The sequence below is a fragment of the Mycteria americana genome, chromosome 6 (assembly GCF_035582795.1).
Source record: "Mycteria americana isolate JAX WOST 10 ecotype Jacksonville Zoo and Gardens chromosome 6, USCA_MyAme_1.0, whole genome shotgun sequence".
Taxonomy (NCBI): domain Eukaryota; kingdom Metazoa; phylum Chordata; class Aves; order Ciconiiformes; family Ciconiidae; genus Mycteria; species Mycteria americana.
This window is the reverse complement of record NC_134370.1, coordinates 19,132,433-19,150,749: the sequence shown is the minus strand read 5'-3', so window position 1 is coordinate 19,150,749 and position 18,317 is coordinate 19,132,433. Positions and strand designations below refer to the sequence as shown.

Genomic DNA, 18,317 nt, shown 5'->3' with positions numbered 1-18,317 from the left:
AGTTAATGTGCAGTGAAAGATCCCAGAAGTTCATCTCTTGAGATGGGAAGCAACTGAAAAGATAGGGAGTTAGATTTGGTGCTGCATAACCTGGATTCTTATTTTTTATGTTTCCTAGTCTTAATGTAAAAAATTAACAGAAATCAGAGAAATATACTACTAGGCTATTGATCTAATTTCTCCTAAAAAAGAAATAAAAAAATCCCACCAACAACTCACCACCGATACAGTACCGGTCTTAGCAGATCAGAAGTTCAGTTCAGAAGTTCCCATTTAAAGTGCCAAATTGGAACCAAACTGAGAAAGGGTGTGAAAGACTCTCCAGCCCTCTGTGAGCAACTCTTACGGCTCGTTTGCAACCACTTAATGGCATGGTTACAGTACAAACAAGCACCAGTGTAGTCCCACTGCAAACACCAGACACATCTCTGTATTTTCAGATGGATGCCTGGTAATGAAGAAAATAAGCAGAAAACTGATGTTCACTACCGATCATTGGATGGTGAAGGGAACTTTAACTGGAGATTTGTTTTTCCGTTTGACTATCTCCCAGCGGAGCAACTCTGTGTAGTTTCCAAAAAGGTAAGTATTTCTAAAGATTTCAATACCTAGAATACAGATTGCAATTAGTCTGATAATTTTGTACGTACATATTGAAAGAGACAGTTCAGCTCAGTTCTGCATACTTTTCTCAAACTGCTATTGCGAACAGATTCAATATTGCCTTTGAGCCAAGAACACCACACTGGCAACAACAGCAGTCTCCTCTTAGCAAGGGCAAGATTAGATCCTTAATACTTCCACCAACCCCACAATTCACAAGTACTAACAGACCACAGCTTTGAATTTCCATAAGTAATTTTAAAAAGGTGCTTGGGTTTTCTCTTTTTAAAATTTTAGGAACATTTTTGGAGTCTTGACAAGACAGAATTCAGAATCCCACCCAAACTGATCATTCAAATATGGGATAATGACAAGTTCTCCTTGGATGACTATCTGGGTAAGACTTCTAAGAAAAGAATTATTGTTGTCTCAAAGTAAGATATAAAAATGAACAATATTAAATTATCGCATAAGGACTGTGCTTACAAAGTGAGCCACTGAACATGCAAATACACTCCTGCTGTCCCACACGGTACAGGGTTACTTGTGCTCATGAATGAATGAGTGAATATTCACTCAGTAAAGGCCTACTTGCAGGTAAACCAAGATACTTTTCATTCAGTTAAGCCCTCTCACAAAGTGCATTAAATGATAACATGCATGAAAACTTACTTGCTTCTTTCTTTAAGTAAAATTACATAGAACAAGAGTACTTCAATTCTAAGTAAGAGTATTGACATAAGGCTGTAATTTAGGTTAAGCAATCTACTTCACACCATTATTAATCCCTACTTTTTGTAGAGATACTGCTCTGCAGAAGATTCTCTGCCGTGTATTAAGACAGCTCCAAAGTCTTTAGCTTACATGCAAACCATATAGGCCTCAAAATCTGAAAACAAATAATTGATTTATAACCATCATTAAAGTTAGTTAAATAATGCATTTAACTATCAGAAATTACATTAGCATTACATTGCTGTATTTGGTTATCTTCCATTTAGGTGTGTGGGGGAAAAAAAGCCTGTATTAAAAATTAAGTGATCTTGCATTAAGGAAGGGGGAGGAGAGCTTGCCAAGTCCAATTTTATCAACACCACTGTTTCAACATCAGCAAGATGGGCTTAAACACAGCCTGATGTGTCCCACTTGCCTGCCACACAACATCCTTAAACATTACATTCTTGTTTGTCTGTGTTGATTGTTTTTCCTGTACAACATGTTTAGAGATAGGAAAGTTGACGTTGAACCACTATGCTGTATGGTTGGTTGTGTTATGCAGTGTTTATTTTTTTATCCATTTTCTAGGCTTCGTGGAACTTGATTTACATAAAACAATCATTCCAGCAAAAGTTCCAGAGAAGTGCAATATAGACATGATTCCAGAATACAAGGCAGACAGTTCTCAGAAAGCTCCCAGGACCGCCTCTCTCTTTGAACAGAAATCCATGAAAGGATGGTGGCCATGTTATGTTGAAAAGGATGGCTCCCGTATTTTAGCGGTATGATTATTACTTCTTTAAAAAGTATTTAAAACATGTTCACCTTGCTTTTCAAAGTATAAAGACAGACTGTAAAGAGTCCCCCGCTGAGCTGTTAACTTTCAGTGGATAGACAGAGGAGGAGTAAATAGAATATTCCATGCACAAGTTCAGGAGTTTTGCTCCATCAACAATTTTTTGTTTTAAACTATAAGTTTAATACTTAAATTTATTTATTTTGTTTTTAACTCTGTTTAACTTGAAGGACTCTGGTGCCAGGTTGAGTCATGTTATCTTGCCAAAGCAGCCAATAGAGTTATTGTGTGAATGAATTTATCATGTTACTGCTTAGGAGAAACACGAGACATCCTAAACACATTAAAGACTAAGGAAAAAAGTTTAAATCCAAAGCATTGTTGTACACAGCAAAAATAATTTATATACTGAGAACCCAGACTAGCTTTGTGATTATGACGGCAATCAGAAGATCTAAAGCATTTTAACCTGTTCTACAAAGAATATGAATACATATTTATCACTTGCTAGAATATTAAGCCTTTCAAGTGTGTCTGCTGCTTCTTTCTAATGTTTTTGCCTTTAAACTTTATTGCTGGAATTTAATAAATGAGGAAAAATATTCAGAAACATCTATCAGTTACAGCAATATAAAAAAAGAGATGCTTAGTCATTTGGAAAAGATGCAGTCCTTCAGTTGTTCTTGAAAGAAGAGAAGAATTCTTTTTGTTTTGCTCTCAAAAGAGGAGAAGAATAATTTTTGTTTTGCTGAATTGGAAAAAAACAATGTATAGCTTAAAACAGAACTACAAATGAATTGGCAGAACCATTTTATGTACTGTGATTTTTTTATTTGTCATTCGCTGATACCGTGTTGTGACACTGTCATAGTGCAGAAATAAGTAGACTTTGAGACGGAAATGGAAAACACACAGATGCACACACTGAGCTGATCCCAAACTCTGCTGTATAAGTACCAAACAAGTACTAATAGTGCTGTTTCAATAAGATGTTTGTCTCATGCCACATGTTTTCTGAAGGGTAAAGTTGAAATGACATTGGAAGTTGTCAATGAAAAAGAAGCTGAGGAAAGGCCAGCTGGTAAAGGAAGAGATGAACCCAACATGAACCCCAAGCTAGATCTACCAAAGTAAGCTATTTTTCCCTCACTAGCTTGCACAATATATAATATCTAGCTACTATGATGTTCTTGACAAAATCTGCATGCAGTAAAGGATCTAAGACATCAATTATCCTTTGCAAAACTTCATTTATAAAAGCCTGTCTTATTTCCTTCTGCAGGCATTAGGATAAAATGCAAGGTGGTTTCAGTATTAATGGCACACGTTTACTGAAACTGCTATCTTACATGACAAAATTATCTGTGTTTTCTTCAACCTCCAAACCAGAGTGTTTTAATGTGTTATACTCTCACGCTTAAGTATTCCCTGTTTTTATAGTACGAGTAATATTTGTTTCCTTCAAAATGCAGCCGACCAGATACTTCCTTCCTTTGGTTTACAAATCCCTGCAAGACAATGAAATTTATTGTGTGGCGCAGGTTTAAATGGCTCTTTATCGGCCTTATCATCTTGCTGATTTTACTCTTGTTTGTAGCAGTACTCCTCTATTCATTGCCGGTAAGAATTTTTAAATGTTACTGTTCTTCAGCTGTGCTATGAAGATAGCTTATATATGAGTTATCAACAGGATACACTCCTTACTCAGACAAGAGAGTTTATCAGTTCAGTTTTAGCAGGGAGATAAGGATTATGTCCTTATAGCTATAAACAATTTCAACTGATTTTTATTGAGAAACAATTAAAATTTATGTTAAAACTAACCTATTAACTAAAGATGGAGCAAATGAGTGCTTTAGAAGTGTTAATAACCTACACAATTAAAAATAGTTAACAGACGGTCTACAGTCTGGATTTCAGTCTACTTTAATCTGAAATATCTTACTCATTTTTACTGTATTTTAACTGAAATTACCATACCCTGAATACATTCTGATCCATTTTAATATCTTAAATGTCTTTTACAAAACTACACTGAAGTATTTTGTGTACATCTTTTTACCTCTATTGTTTCTTCCCTCCTCCCCCAACAGAACTATTTGTCAATGAAGATCGTGAAACCAATTTAAAGAAGAGTTTTTACCTCATCTTTCTAAACAGTAATGAGGTTTCGCCTCAGGCTGTGGACCAAATTCAGCAAGGCTCTCCATCCTTTTTATCGCTAGTATTTGGAACTGTAAAATAGATAAGTAAGAATTTAACCAAGGTTAACCAAGGTTCAAGGGGTCATGACAAGTGTTTTTAAAAAAAAACAAAGGATAAACCCCCTCATGTTTCATGTACTTTTTTTTACTTCAGTAGTTATCTACACATGGTCAAGTTCTGACTTCCTTGCTTTTAAACTAGACTTTTCATAAAAATCACTCAGGAGGCTGCCTGCTATTGCTGTCTCTATTTTTTAATGGATACTTCCTTTTGAGAATTCCTTTCTATTGGGCACACTTTGAAACTTTGCATTTTAACTTAATGAAAAACAAGCACTACTTATAATTATGTATACCAAAGAAACCTCACAGTGCAATCAAAGAAGGCTCAGACATTGTTTCTAGAAAAGTTTTCAGCATCATGCTGCTTAAAATTCTTAGTTACTGCACTATAGACTAGACAACGCTATATATGTATCTTGACAACAACTGCATGTGCACATAATATACTGTTTAGTTAGTATAATTTACTAATGTTTAAATAAAGTTATCCACAGGTAAAATGCAAGTTTCCAGTTTTCTTCATCTATTGCAAAACTACAATGCATTAGGTATTGTATAGTGTCTATCAGAGGATGTAATGCCACAATACTGGAGTTTAAGGTACTTTACTGTTATCTTTAGAGTGAAGAATAAGGAAATAATTTTGTACAAAGTTCTAATGAATTTCTTCATTAATTAGGAAATTAATAAAGAAATGAAATTTGTTGAATAGTTTCACTATACTCCTTGTATTTAGAGATGATCTTGAATCAAAACATAAGAGGATACACAACCCAGTTTCAACCCTTGTTTGAAATCTGATCTGCATACAGGAAGTATTTCATTTAGCCTCAGTCTCCTCTCTCTAGGCACAGTAAAATACAAGCTGCACTAAAAATCAGGTTATACTCCAGGATTCCACCTCACTTTTATGGAGGGCCAAAGCAGAACCATCTCTTTGAACATTCTCTGGTGCTTGAAATGTAGGAAATCTGCAGCAGAACCTGAAATCAGGATTTGGTATGATTGTCACACTCTCGACTGGATAAAGACTTCAGCTGTCTTTAAAAAGATGACAAAAATAACTGCAAGAATGAATTAGTCTTGAAAAATCTCTGTCATTGTATTTAGTGGCACACTTAATGCTCTCCTAAAATGGTAAAATAAGCATGCACTTGTGAGGCAAAATAAGTAAATTATACTGACTTAATTCTGTTGAACAAGCTAGAGTAAAGGTATTACATGAAATAATTTCCAGAATGTGAAGTCCCATTGGCTAGAGTGGACCAAGCAGCAGTCATCCTGTCAAAAAGGTAACAACGCGCTTATTTTTTGGTTGTTAAGAAACTCTCAAGCATCTTGACCTATGAACGAGAGCTCAGAGCTAGAACTAATCACCATCCAGATGGATTGTCCCTTCACTAGTGACAAAACAGCACTCCAGAAATAACTGGCAATTTGCATGAGCTAATGTTTGATCATCCACTATTAAAATCTGTCCCAATCAATGCCATAAATCTGACAGACGGTAAAAATCACAGCAGCTTTATTTTCATTGTAAGAAAAGAAGGTGTGTTGCTTGTAAGGGTTGTAATTAGAAAGCATTTAACTTGAAAGAGCATTCCCCAGAAAACAATTATGAAATGGAGTAGAGATCTGAGCAAGCCTGTTCACCTAGCGTTTGAAGAGTGGCAGGTACTGCCCTTCTGAGTTGAGTTTACCCTTTTCCAGATGTCCATGCTTTTTGTCCAAGCATGTATAGGCTTGATAGTTTCACTACAGTTAGGCAATGCCATTGAAAACATAACTGAAAAGTCTGAGAAGCCATTCTGTCTCCCAGCCTGCTCCAGTAACAAACAAAAGAAAACACATGTTCACAAGAAAGATAATGTGGTCATTAATATTTACATACAATGCTAGTCAAATCTCTACTCGCCGGTGTAGCTGCTGTGCGTGACTCCAACATACAATAGCTTTTTGCCTAGTTCCAACAGTTAGCAAAGATTTAGCCCTGTGTAGGGAACAACTTTATGCTGCTCTTGTTCTGCACTGACTACTGGGATGTTCACTTTGGCCAGGACAGCTCTGTACTGCTCCAGTTGCCAGCAACTGAGGCAAACGTCCTTTGAGGCCACAGAAAAAAAGGGCAGAATGTAGATGTGCCTGATATCACTCTTCCTTATAACAGGAAATTACTTAACCCCAGGAATTCTTCCTCCTATGAGTTTGCTTTGCCTAAACTGGTAAGCTGACAAGTATTTTGGCCTGTGAGCTGATGTTCAGCTGCACTCCTGTCACTAAGTCCCCAGTACACGGACTCTCTGCTCCACAGAAAAGATTATCTGGGTCTAAAATGAATTCTCTGCTCTGGGAAAAGACAATGTTTGGTGAGGCTACCTTCTCTGCACCTGCGTGTCATTCAAACATGAGATGCTAGCTGGCTGAAACAGCCAGGGAAAGGCTAAAGCTAAACAGAAAGTGCTTTTAACAAAAAAATGGCTAAATAAAACCAATATGTCACTTGCCAGCAGTATGTCCTTCTGTCACTGACATCATGTGGGTTCAAACAACAGCAGCTGCACTCAGATACATTCAGGTATCCAAGCATCATGTGATTTCCTATCGATTGCTTGCTGTCGTCACACCAAACCCTGACTACTGGAATGGGCTGTAAGGAGGTTAACAGCTACTGTCATGTACTTTACAACTAGACAGATTGTACAAGAAAGAATCATCATGTAGCTCAAGAAGAAAAATTTGCACCTAAACTAACTCAGTGTAAAATAAAGAGGCAGTAAAGTCACCTTTACGATACCTACAAGCTGTTCTTGCATTTCTTTGAACAACCACAAGATGACATCCCAAGTCTCATGTGTTCAAAAAGTCCTTCCAGTACTTCTGTTTTATTGCCATCCTAAATACATCTCACATACAGAGATGAACAACAAGATATATTTAATAGTTAAGGGAAAGCACAGTCCCATCGAAGTCCATTGCTTCCAAGTGTATTTGGAAAGTATAGCTGTAAGCGCCTTTGGGACCCGCCTATTATATATAAACAGAAAGTGACTCCGAGTGTGGACCCCACTGACTTTAATGCTGTTGTGTAAGTAGGATTTCCACTCCATGCCACTAGATGCCCAAGTATCTATTTAGCAACTTGAAAGCAGTACCAAAGAGTGAGATGGCAGCATTTAGTGCTGAATCCTGTGTCAACGCTAGCTCAGCTAGTAAATAGCACTCAGCTTTCTACACAGCACTTTCCATTGCTCAGAGTTGTGTGTGTCAGATATACAGACAGGCTGTCATGGATACAGACAGGGACCTGAATTAGAAAGACAATTCCCTAAAGAAGGAAAACTAGAAAGTTTTTTAAAAATTCATACGCAGAAAAGAAATGGGAATACACACTATGTCTGTCAAGTCTGACCACAAAGCTACCCTTTGAAACAGTTTGTCTCCTTTGTAACCTTTGCTGTGGCTAAGAGATTAAATCCATTGACAAGTGCAAGGTGAGGAACACCGTAGGGAAAAAACATACTTCCCGGAAGCCACCAAAAAACTCTGAATGCATTATAATTGCTTATGAAAGACTCCAAGGCAGTTCTGTTCCTTTCCCATACCTGGAAGATGTCAGGGCTACCAGCAAAAAGCACCGGGGCGTTCAGAACACAGCAGGAGGTACACAGACACCCTGAACAGAGCAGTGGGACCGCCAGCCACCTCAAAGGGATCCACGAGTGCCAGCACAGAGGAGTGAGGCGCTCGCTGAATTCCTGTAGGGGATACAGCATGTCTTACATTAGCCTAAGCGCATGCCTTACACCGCACAGCTCAGGGCTGCAGCAGGGTGCCAGCATCCACATGGGACCTGCAGACCAAACCACCTCCCCTCCATTCCCTTCTGTAACAGTGCTGCTACCACAGTGGCAGTGCTGGAAAGTGTTCCCACCAACACTGCATCAGTAACAGCCCACTCAGCCAGGCAGCAGACTTTGGTTTAAACCTTTCAAGCAGAGAAGTGAACTGAACCTGCACTTCCAGTCTCCTGTGTAATTCCTGTTACTGCTAAGCAATTATGGTAAAACAACAGACGACACGATCACCACCATCTTCTAAAAGAAAGTGTGGGCATTCAGTACTGCAGCCGGTTGTACTCTCAGACTGCCTACCGCCTCCAGCCCAGGCCTTCAGAGATACTTAAACTTTTGGCTGTAATGAAGGTTAGGTGCCAAGCTGCTCAGCTGTAAGAAGACACACATACTTCCAGAAAGGGAAAGATGCAGAACTAGGAGTGACTGGAGAGTTTATGTAAACCTTAAGTGCAACTTGCTGTTAGGCAGTAAGGGAACAGTTACAGATTTGCACCTAAGCACCTGAACTCCCATCAGTACCTCTTTACACAGCTATGTCCTCTATTGGGTCTGCCATTGAGAGCAGCTCAAGATGAACCAGCAATTAGGAAAACTAATAAAGTTAGAGGCATCATCAAACAAGGAACAATGAATAAACCAGAACATGTTACAGTGTTGTATCAATCAATCATCTTAATGTTCAAACTTCATATTTGATTTTGCTACAGGTCTCAAAAAAGGCACATTATAAAGGAATAAAGATTCAAATGTGGACAATGAAAGTAATCAAGAGCAAGCAGGCCTCCTGTACAAGAAAAGCTTAAGTGTCAGCACTAGCCTGGAAAGTGACAGAGTAACAAGAAAATAACAGATATCTAAAAGTAAGCTACAGAGAGGTAGAGAACATATAAATCGGATGCCTTTCTTCAGGGACTATACTAAAATCATGCACGTGCACACATGAAGACGCCTTCTTCCCCCTCAAAATCTTCAACCTAAAAGGCAAAAAAATTTACAAAAGGTCAAAGGCGACATTTTTGTGCAGATTTTAGATAACTGTTGGAACACAATGGCAGAGCATATTATTTAGTTTATGAAGAACAAAGAAAAGCTGTAATACCTCCCTGCATTTACATATTAGGACAACATTACAAAATACACTAGCTCGTATACTTCACTGCATCCCATGCTCACTGGCAGGAATCCCCAGGACGGAATTCACCCACAGGTAGCACTGTGCAACTGGGAGCAGGATTATACACTCACAGCTGTGAGAGATGCCCTTCCTTGCAGATTTCCCAAGTTTTCTAGCCTTGAGTGCATATTCCTTACTACTCAGGTGCATCAGATAAGATACTGCAAAGAAGTGATCCCTAAAGATCATGGACCAGCTTCAAAGTGACCATTCCAACGGGGCCATGGCTTCACAATGCATTGGCATTGGTGGCATTACTAACTTTAGATATTTATTCCTATTCACTACCATGCCCTTGACTAACAAAAGCAGACTTCGAACAAAAGGAAACACCACCAACCTCTTCCTACACCTTTTCTGAATTTTTTTAGTGTGGGGACTATTCTTTTATCTGCTTCAAACCATAGTACAATGGTGTATTGAAAGAAATCATGGGTTATGGCCTTGGAAGAGTATCTTAAGCTGATGGAATCATCAAACTAAATATTCTCAAACTGAGTCGTGACCAAGTTCCTTTGCCCCAGGACTCTGTTTCAGGACTGCAAGCAGAGTCAGGGAGACAAGAATACATCAACTGCACAGGAATGACCTTCAGAAGAATTTATTTGCTCATAGGAGGGCAAATATAATAGGGAAAATAAAAATAAATTTTAAAAAAAGTAACAAAAAAAGTACCACCAGTCCCCATATGTACCAAAAATGGGGATGGACATCGCAAACAGGACAACTTACCAGTCGAGATAATCCTTTAAGAAACCCAACACTTACTCTAAATGTAAAAGACAGGTATTAGCATATGCTAAAACAATGAAAGCTCCAGTTAATAGCAAAACGTTAGACATCACTATCTTGGAGAAAAGCATCAGGCTTCTGCAGCAAAATTCCAGATTTCTTAACACTCCTTTCCCTGATTTCAAGGGCAGAAATTCTGCAGAAGTATTTTGTATATGAATCTGCTCAGCTTTCACTCCCAGACACATGAAGCCTTTGTTTTAATTAACATAGTTAACAAATGTTTTGTTCAGATAGCTATCTGGCTGAGAACTGACACCGTAGTTAATTAGTGCCTTCACTTCAGCCTTATGCCCTTACTTCTCGGGTGCAAGAAACACCCACTGGCCTCCAAAGGCTACTTGTGGCCTTGGCACCTCTGGGACTCCAGCGGTGAGCTCCTGCCCCGGACCTCTGACACTCCCTGGCCTGGCAGGGGATCGATTTCAGTGGGCTTTTTGCAAAGCTAAAGAGGTCCCACTTCGGAGTAGGAGGCAGCCAATTAAACTTAAAACTAATCCTGCCCACATCAGATCAGTCTAGCCCAAAATACACACGTTCTACCACATAATCCACCTGCCCTCATGCAAAAGCCTGCACTGTATATGCACTACATACATATAACTGCTACTGTTAGAATATTAAGAAAGAAAGAAAAAAAAAATACTGAGACAAGTATTTATGCAAGAAACAAAGGAACTGGAATACCTAGTAAGATTGTCATCTGCTGTTGCCATACAGGAGCTCTGTTATTGGGGACCTATAGTTTTTGGTTCTGCTTCTTGCCTTAAAAAATCCTGGAACAAAATGGGATGGTCCCACTGTGCTGTGCATTTAAACACAAAAAAAGTAGACAGGTAGAAGCAATCAGCTGTGAGAAAGGATTTACTTTTACTTCAATTGCACAAGTATATGTGAGTGTGTTTTTAATTAGAAATAAGATGTCTTCGCTCATCTTGCTCTGATCCATGCTGTGCCAACTTAAACCCTGCCAATGCATCTGAATAGTCAAACAAACCTCTGTCCCTCCCCAAACATCCACCATTCACATTAAATAAAACACATAACAATGGAGGGAAAATAGATCTGAAAAGAGCTTATTTCCAAATGTAAAGGTCTAACCTGAGGATAGCTATTTTCATGCAAATCTGAATTCTTCTTGTCCATATACATAGACGAAGAATTATCTGTTCACTTAACACTCTAAGCTTCTCTTATGCGATTAACAGGGAGGAGCAAATTAAAGGAAAATGGAATGGAAATCCCCCAAAGCAATGAAAGAGAACCGTACCTCCCCTGCTCCCAAACTAGCAAAAGACCCTGAAAACAAACTTGTGCACTCAAGGCAATAAGGAGGCACAGCAAAAGCCAGGCCAGCCTGCCAAATTATGGGAGAGTTCTGCTGTTAGCATCAGTTCTAACAACTGATCTGCTCTTTGTCTCTTTTGGAGCACATGGGAAAACGTCTTCCGATTCAGCCAGCCTCCAAATCAGTCTTACCTTTGCAAAGCTCACGCAGCAGAGATGCTGATGCACCTCTGAAACACCTTCCCACAGCAATTGTTCAGCATATGGCCACCTGCTCCGTAAAGCCTCAACTATAGTATACATATCCACTGCTGCATGTCACTACTGGTTCAAAAGCTGAGTTTCCAGTTGGGAAACTGAAATACCAAATTTCACCTCCAATTTTTTTTTTATCTGAATGCAATGAAAAAAAATTGCTGTGAAAATTTGGTGTGAAAGCAATTAAAAAGGGGTAAAGAAAAAAATCCATTGCCTGTCTATGAAAATAACATGCTTGTTGCTTTTACCATGAACAGCAGTTTCAATGAAAAGCTGCAGAAAGCTACCAGAATCGCCTGTGGTCGCAGTAGCTACATCTAAACTGGGCAGAGGAACCTACGAACCCAATGCAGTGCTGGAGCTGTTACAAGCTCTCAGGAATACAGGCCAGGCTGTAATAGACCCTTGTCTCTGTTTCTGCACAAGATGAACAAACCCACAACACCTCAATTGAAATTTCAAGCTCAATGAGAGTGTTTTCTTTTTATGCATAATGAAATAATTACATTTACGCTGCTTATCTGAATCAGAAATGGTCTCTCTACTGGTGGCTCCAACCAAATAAGCTACTCCAAGCCTTGCACAAGGTAGAAACTGTTTCTATTAATTCACAGAGGCAAGGCCAGGTGAATTAGCTACTAATTTAAGTCCTAGTCCTTTTATTATTATTATTACTATTCAGTTTTTTTAATTGCTCATTAGTATGTCCAGGATTAAGGCAGGACTACAAATTTTCAATGATACGTATATAAAAGATCTGACCCACACTAACACTCACAAGGATTAAACAAGTTACTGTAATTTTAACCAGAAAATCACCTACACCTTACAAGAATGAGATGAAACACCAGTCAGAATATCATGAACTGGTCTTCTCTAACCTGTACTACTCCAGTCATAAGACAATAGTGAAAAACTATATGGAAATAGCTGGCAGACGCAACACCACAGAATGAACTCTGATGTGAAAGTCAAGTGCTAACATGAAGACACCAGCTCCAGAGACCTCGGTGAACTGTAGTCTTATTGGGTTGGCATTTTTCATATGAGCTATTTGTAAATGTCTTTCATCTTTGTCTGCATTAAATAAGCAAGGGAATGAGTAACAGGGAAAGAATCAAAAGAAGAGGAGACACAAATTAGCAGTATATTGAATTATGCCACATGAGCCACTGCCTTGTAACAATGTGGCTCTACAGAATTTTCATGCTTTGTGATGCCAGTAAGAAGATGTATTAGGAAAAACGCCAATGATTTATGTTCCTGGGGAAAAAAAAAAAAAACCACCACTGGAAAGCAGTGATCTGGTGAGAATAACATTATTCAGTGAACATGACTGCTTCTGTGGATTGCTATCAAAGGACTCTTTCTCAAAAATCTTCCTTTCCAAAAATCTACGTTACTCATCCATGACTGTAAAACAAGAAAGATCACAGCACACCAAGTTTCTCACAAATGTAACACTACTTTGACAGAGTTACACCAAGAAGGAACCTATCTCCTCTTTGTGTGCAATGCATTTCTCATTGCAAAGCAGATCTGCCCACAAAGATGTCAGTGTATCTTCTCAGCTACCACTTTTATTGTGGATAATCTGCTATTAACAATATCTGACAGTCAAAAATAACCCCCAAACCTAAAGTTTTGCTTATATTTCTTAGTTCCTTCAGGTAAGTACATCTCTCTGGAAGATTTATGTCTAACCAAGATGAGTATTTTTAACCAATTTTAGAGCAAAATGGTATGTCTCAAAGGAAACTTCATTCTAAGATCATTTGTCTTAACTCATAACTCAGAATTACCCCATTAAAATCAATTATTTGGCATAGGACATAGAATGACTAAGCAGCTCAAGGAAGGATGTAGGGTTTGTGGAGCATTTGAGGGAGAAGAAGAGTTTGCATAACAACAAGTATCAGTCTGTGATATTACCAAAGAACACTCATAAACAATGGTGCCCTTATGATACCTGAGAAACTAAAGTGAAGTTAGCATTTGTAAAGGCAGTATTCATTTCCAAATGTTTTTCTTCTGTTTATTTCACAGAACAAAATTGCTAATGATACGCAAAACTAGGGCAAAAAAGGTCTAGGGAGGACATCATTATTCCTAAGTATGTTAAGAGAGTGCACAGTCAGGGTTAGGAGAATACAAGATCCCATACCGCAGTCTTAAAGAAGGAGAGGGGAAGAACGGCTCCTGACCAGGTTTCCCACATGACCGTGCTTGCCTCAACAGCCTCAGCTCCCATGCAGCTTTTCAGCCACACACTACTCTGACAATCTGCAGAGCCTCCACTTCCCAACACAATGAACAACAATTCTGGTGCATAAGATGCAAAGAATAATGGTCATAGCATGATACATACCTGCTGAGTACAAAGAGCTGCATGGCTAAACTTAATCAGCTTTTCCTCCAAATGTGTCAAACAATCCTATGCTTTCATTGTGTAAACCATCTACAGAAAGAAGTGCCACACAGCAGGTAAGGAATTTCTTAAATATATTTCAAAGTTATTAGTAGATATTACCTTTACTACACTACCTCCCTTTTCCCACGTTATAACAGACAAGGTTACTTCAAAGTGTAGCTGTTTTAGTTCACTTACCTACAGAAATTCTTCCTTCACTTCCCTGCACTCTGACATGATGACTGGAAGGGTCCCCTTCATAATAAAGACAGCATATGCTAAGTCAATATTCTTGCATAATACCTCTCAAAAGTTATAAACACCTGAATGGTGAACTTATCTCAAATTATTCAGAAAATAATTTACTCTAAAATAAACCAAAGCCAGTAAAATTTTAGGAGTTTATAGGAGTTTTTAGGAGTAAAATTTTAGGAGTAAAAAAAACTACTTTTACTACGGATTATCTTACCTCTTGAAAAGTTTGCAACAAAAGAACTAAAAGCAGTAAACTATGTTCGTTAGTTCTCCTAGGTGGACATCTGTGGAGTTTGGAGAGGGACTTTTCATCAATTCAGAATTCTGCCTGTGAAAAGGCCAGAAGGGACTCTTGGGATCCTTCGGTTTTTCTCCTGCACTCAAACCCACAGGGAAACTGTCCCAATATCAAACTGATATTCAAATATTTCAGCTTTTTGTTCACAGGGCTCCCTTTAGGAGCACAGTTCCTTTGGTCTGGAAGACTGGGTCACTGGACTCAATATTATCAGTCAGGTCTTCTCTTATGGTCCAGCTGCCTCAAGATAAAAGCCTTAATCAATCCCTTGCTATTTAAAATCTAATCAGCATCCTGTTTGCATTATGCACGGTAAATCTCCACTGAGCTCAGCCTGCATGCAGTAAAGAGGGTCTGAACTCTAATTAGCACAGAAAGCAGTGTGATACTTACTAGTACTTATTATGGCATGTAAGCAAGCACTCATCTCGGAGGATAGATCATTCAGACTGTGGATGCATCAGCTCCTACCTCCCCTCAGTAAAACCTGGCTGCAGTCTCACCCTTGATGCTTCACTAAGCTTGGAAGAGCCCATGGGCAGAGCCCAGGATGCTTCGCTAAGCTTGGAAGATCCTGGGAAATCCTCACGAACAGTTGCCTATGGCAAGAAAAGGCTCATCTGCTAATTTTGTTCCTTCAACACAAACGTTATCTATGATTTCTGTTACACACACAGTATCCTCCCTGCACTCTCTGGATTTTAGAAAGCTAACAGTAATTCCATTTTGCCATGAGGGGAAGGAAAGGAAAGCAGTATTAGACTGTGCTAAGTGCTCTGCTAACAGGTAACTGCAGGCTTGATCTAGCTGCCAGTGGAAATGGGTAAGACCCTCCTAGACAGCATCAATAAATGCGTATTTTAAAACAGTATCTCCAGAGTATAAAAGCACTGTTTGTCAAATGAAATATATTATGTTTAAAAATTCCATTATATACATTTCAAGGGAAAGAAATTTCACTGCAACAAATATGCTACTAAAATGTTTCTGAGGTACAAATATCTCATCCCCAGTTCTTTCAGGAACTGCGAACAAATAATTAGCCCTTCTGAACTCCAGAGTCTGTAGCCTGTAGTTAATGTGATGTTACTAATGCATTTATAAACACCAGGCTCCAAAGCCAACACTGAGATATTCCATCATAATTTAGCTCTCTCATTAACTTCACCACCCTGACCAACATGCTGTCACTGGCAGAGTGTTTGACAGTTTACATTACCTGCAGACATGAGTTCGTGTCAATTCAATTAAGAAAGATTAATTCCAGAACTGACAATGCATAAATATTTTTAAATTACACCTGGCCTTGTTGGCAGTGCTTACTCCAAGACTGACTTTAGAAGAGAGAACATGTCTTTAGCCTCCTGGGCAGAAAGGGAAACTAGAAGGAAGGTGAAAGAAAGAATTTATTATGAATTCAGTATTCCATCATACTGTCCAAGTCTATCTTTTTTAATCCCCCCTGCCCTCCCCTCCCAATAATTAAACAAGCTTATCTCTCACTGTCTGTTACAGAATGAACAGTAACAGGAAAGATTCAATCCAAACAGCCACTGCCAGAAAATTGTCAGCGACATCTTTATGATGATCATTTGCTGACTGGTTTAGGTCTAATTTGTGTACATTATTGCTTTGGAAGGCATTCAGATACCATGGTGATAGACACCATATGAGAATGTAGATAGATAACATTTGACATTTATCTTCATGAACACAGATCTGGGTAACTCCCCACTGATTGCACTTCTGATGAGTGAAGATAAACGTCACATCAGACTAAGCCATCTCGTATTCTAGTCAAACACTCTTACTCTTGGCTTGGGTGTGTAAAAGTATCTAGCTTCAGTGCATATGAACAGGCTTAACTAGGTAAGCATCAAGCACAGGGTGATAAAATGATTTGCTCACTGTCATCAAACAGGTCAGGAGCCAGATTTATTACATTCTGGTCCAAGGTTTAATCTACTAGAAAAAACTTTCTCTGGGATTTCAATGTAACAATTACACAGCCATTGCCTGAAAAGAGCATTTTAAAAAGCAAAAACTCTCTACCGCTATAGCCAAATCAGTGCCATATCCAAATAAGTAAGCTCTGTTGAGAAAGAGTGCAGTCCCACATGCGTATTACTAGTATCCTGCTTTTGGGACCAGAGCCTTATCTTTGTGTGAAATTATGCTGAACTATGCAGATGCACCAACTTCAGTTATACTAACAGTGGCTGACGCTAAACAAGGCACGCGTCCTTAGCGCAACAGGAGTGGGAATCTACTAAAACATAAACTGGGAGTACAAGAGGGAGCATTCAGCCAGCAACAGAAAAGGCAGGGAGAGGTAACACGCTCCTGCCATTTTTAAGCTGATGGCTCATCCCATGGACTGTTTCTTCTGTCCTACTGAGTAAGCTTGGTATTAGGGTTAAACAGGACAGAAGTAGTCATGGAATCCAGAACCACCCGACATAAGCATTCAAGATTCTGATGCTTAGACATGACTTTTCTAATTTTTCTGCACCCACCAGCAGAAAAGAAGGATTGAGTGGCTTGCAAGGTACCTTAAACTCATCAAATTTGAGTCCTTCTGTACTAGCCAATATGAGGCAGCATAAAAAACAGACAAATATAGCAAGAAAAACCAAACCCAGAAAGTAATAATGTTTTCAAATCCCTTCTAAGGTAGAGGTATGAGCAGATATTAAAACACCGGCCCAATTCAGGGTTTTAGTTTGGTTTCCTAAGAAACGAAGGCTTATGCTCCTGTATTGTTTGTCTATCCCTCTCTCATAACTCCTTTCCTAATAGGGCTTGAAGCTGCTGGCCAGGCTCTATCTCACACACACAAGGCTTCTAGATGACCAGCAGCATGTAAGAAAATTCAGGATGGATCCAATAAAAGGTGTAAACGCTTTCATGTTGGACAGCAGGCAGGTCTTATTATTAGGTGCCTCTACTCCCTATGAAGCGTATAGAGCTAAGTAGATGACACAAAATCAAGGCCAAAGTAGTCAGCACGTGGAGCAGCCTACACCCTACCAACAGAGAAGCACTCAGGGCGAGTGTGTCTCAAATTCACCCTCTGTAGGGCTTAGCTTTCTTCACAGACCTGAAGCCTCCCCTGTGGGTAGAGAATGACATCAACACAGACACTTAGCCCACTCAACATGGAATTTTAGCCCTCATGGACTGTTGTTCATTTTATCCAATTATTATCTTATGTAAAAGTGGTGCTCTCTTTGGTTTTTTCTAAATATTTTGTTTTATTTTTAAATCCTGGATTGTATTTGCAAGAGTATTAATTGCTCGCCACTACTGTTATCATAAGGTATGCAAACACCACATTTCAGGATTCTGTCATCAGCTTATAGGGGAACTTTCAGTTCTGGTTGGAATTTTTTTTTTTTTTCCCAAAGGCTGATGATTTTTAGGATGTGCCATGAGAAACAAAATGTTTCAGAAGCTAAACCTTTTTCAAAGCAGTTCACGACTAAAAGTCCAAAGAGAAATGCCAAAACCCAAACAAATAAAAAACCCACAGAAAATAAAGAAATTGGTCTCAAATGCCACCAAGGCAGCACCTAAGTCTTTTCACATATTCAACCTCACACCCCC

At 38.9% G+C, this 18,317-nt stretch overlaps 1 protein-coding gene across 2 annotated transcripts in view; it reads left to right on the top strand.

Moving 5' to 3' along the window:
• Nucleotides 1–4,367, top strand: part of MYOF (myoferlin) — a 73,698-nt gene extending 69,331 nt beyond the window's left edge. For both annotated transcript variants that reach the window (XM_075504794.1, XM_075504793.1), the window contains 6 exons: nucleotides 441–582; nucleotides 901–1,000; nucleotides 1,909–2,102; nucleotides 3,137–3,246; nucleotides 3,589–3,736; nucleotides 4,210–4,367. In XM_075504794.1, the coding sequence (XP_075360909.1) occupies nucleotides 441–582; nucleotides 901–1,000; nucleotides 1,909–2,102; nucleotides 3,137–3,246; nucleotides 3,589–3,736; nucleotides 4,210–4,245 (730 nt within the window). In that variant the 3' untranslated portion in view covers nucleotides 4,246–4,367. The remainder of the gene's footprint in view (nucleotides 1–440; nucleotides 583–900; nucleotides 1,001–1,908; nucleotides 2,103–3,136; nucleotides 3,247–3,588; nucleotides 3,737–4,209) is intronic.
• Nucleotides 4,368–18,317: the final 13,950 nt, after the last annotated feature.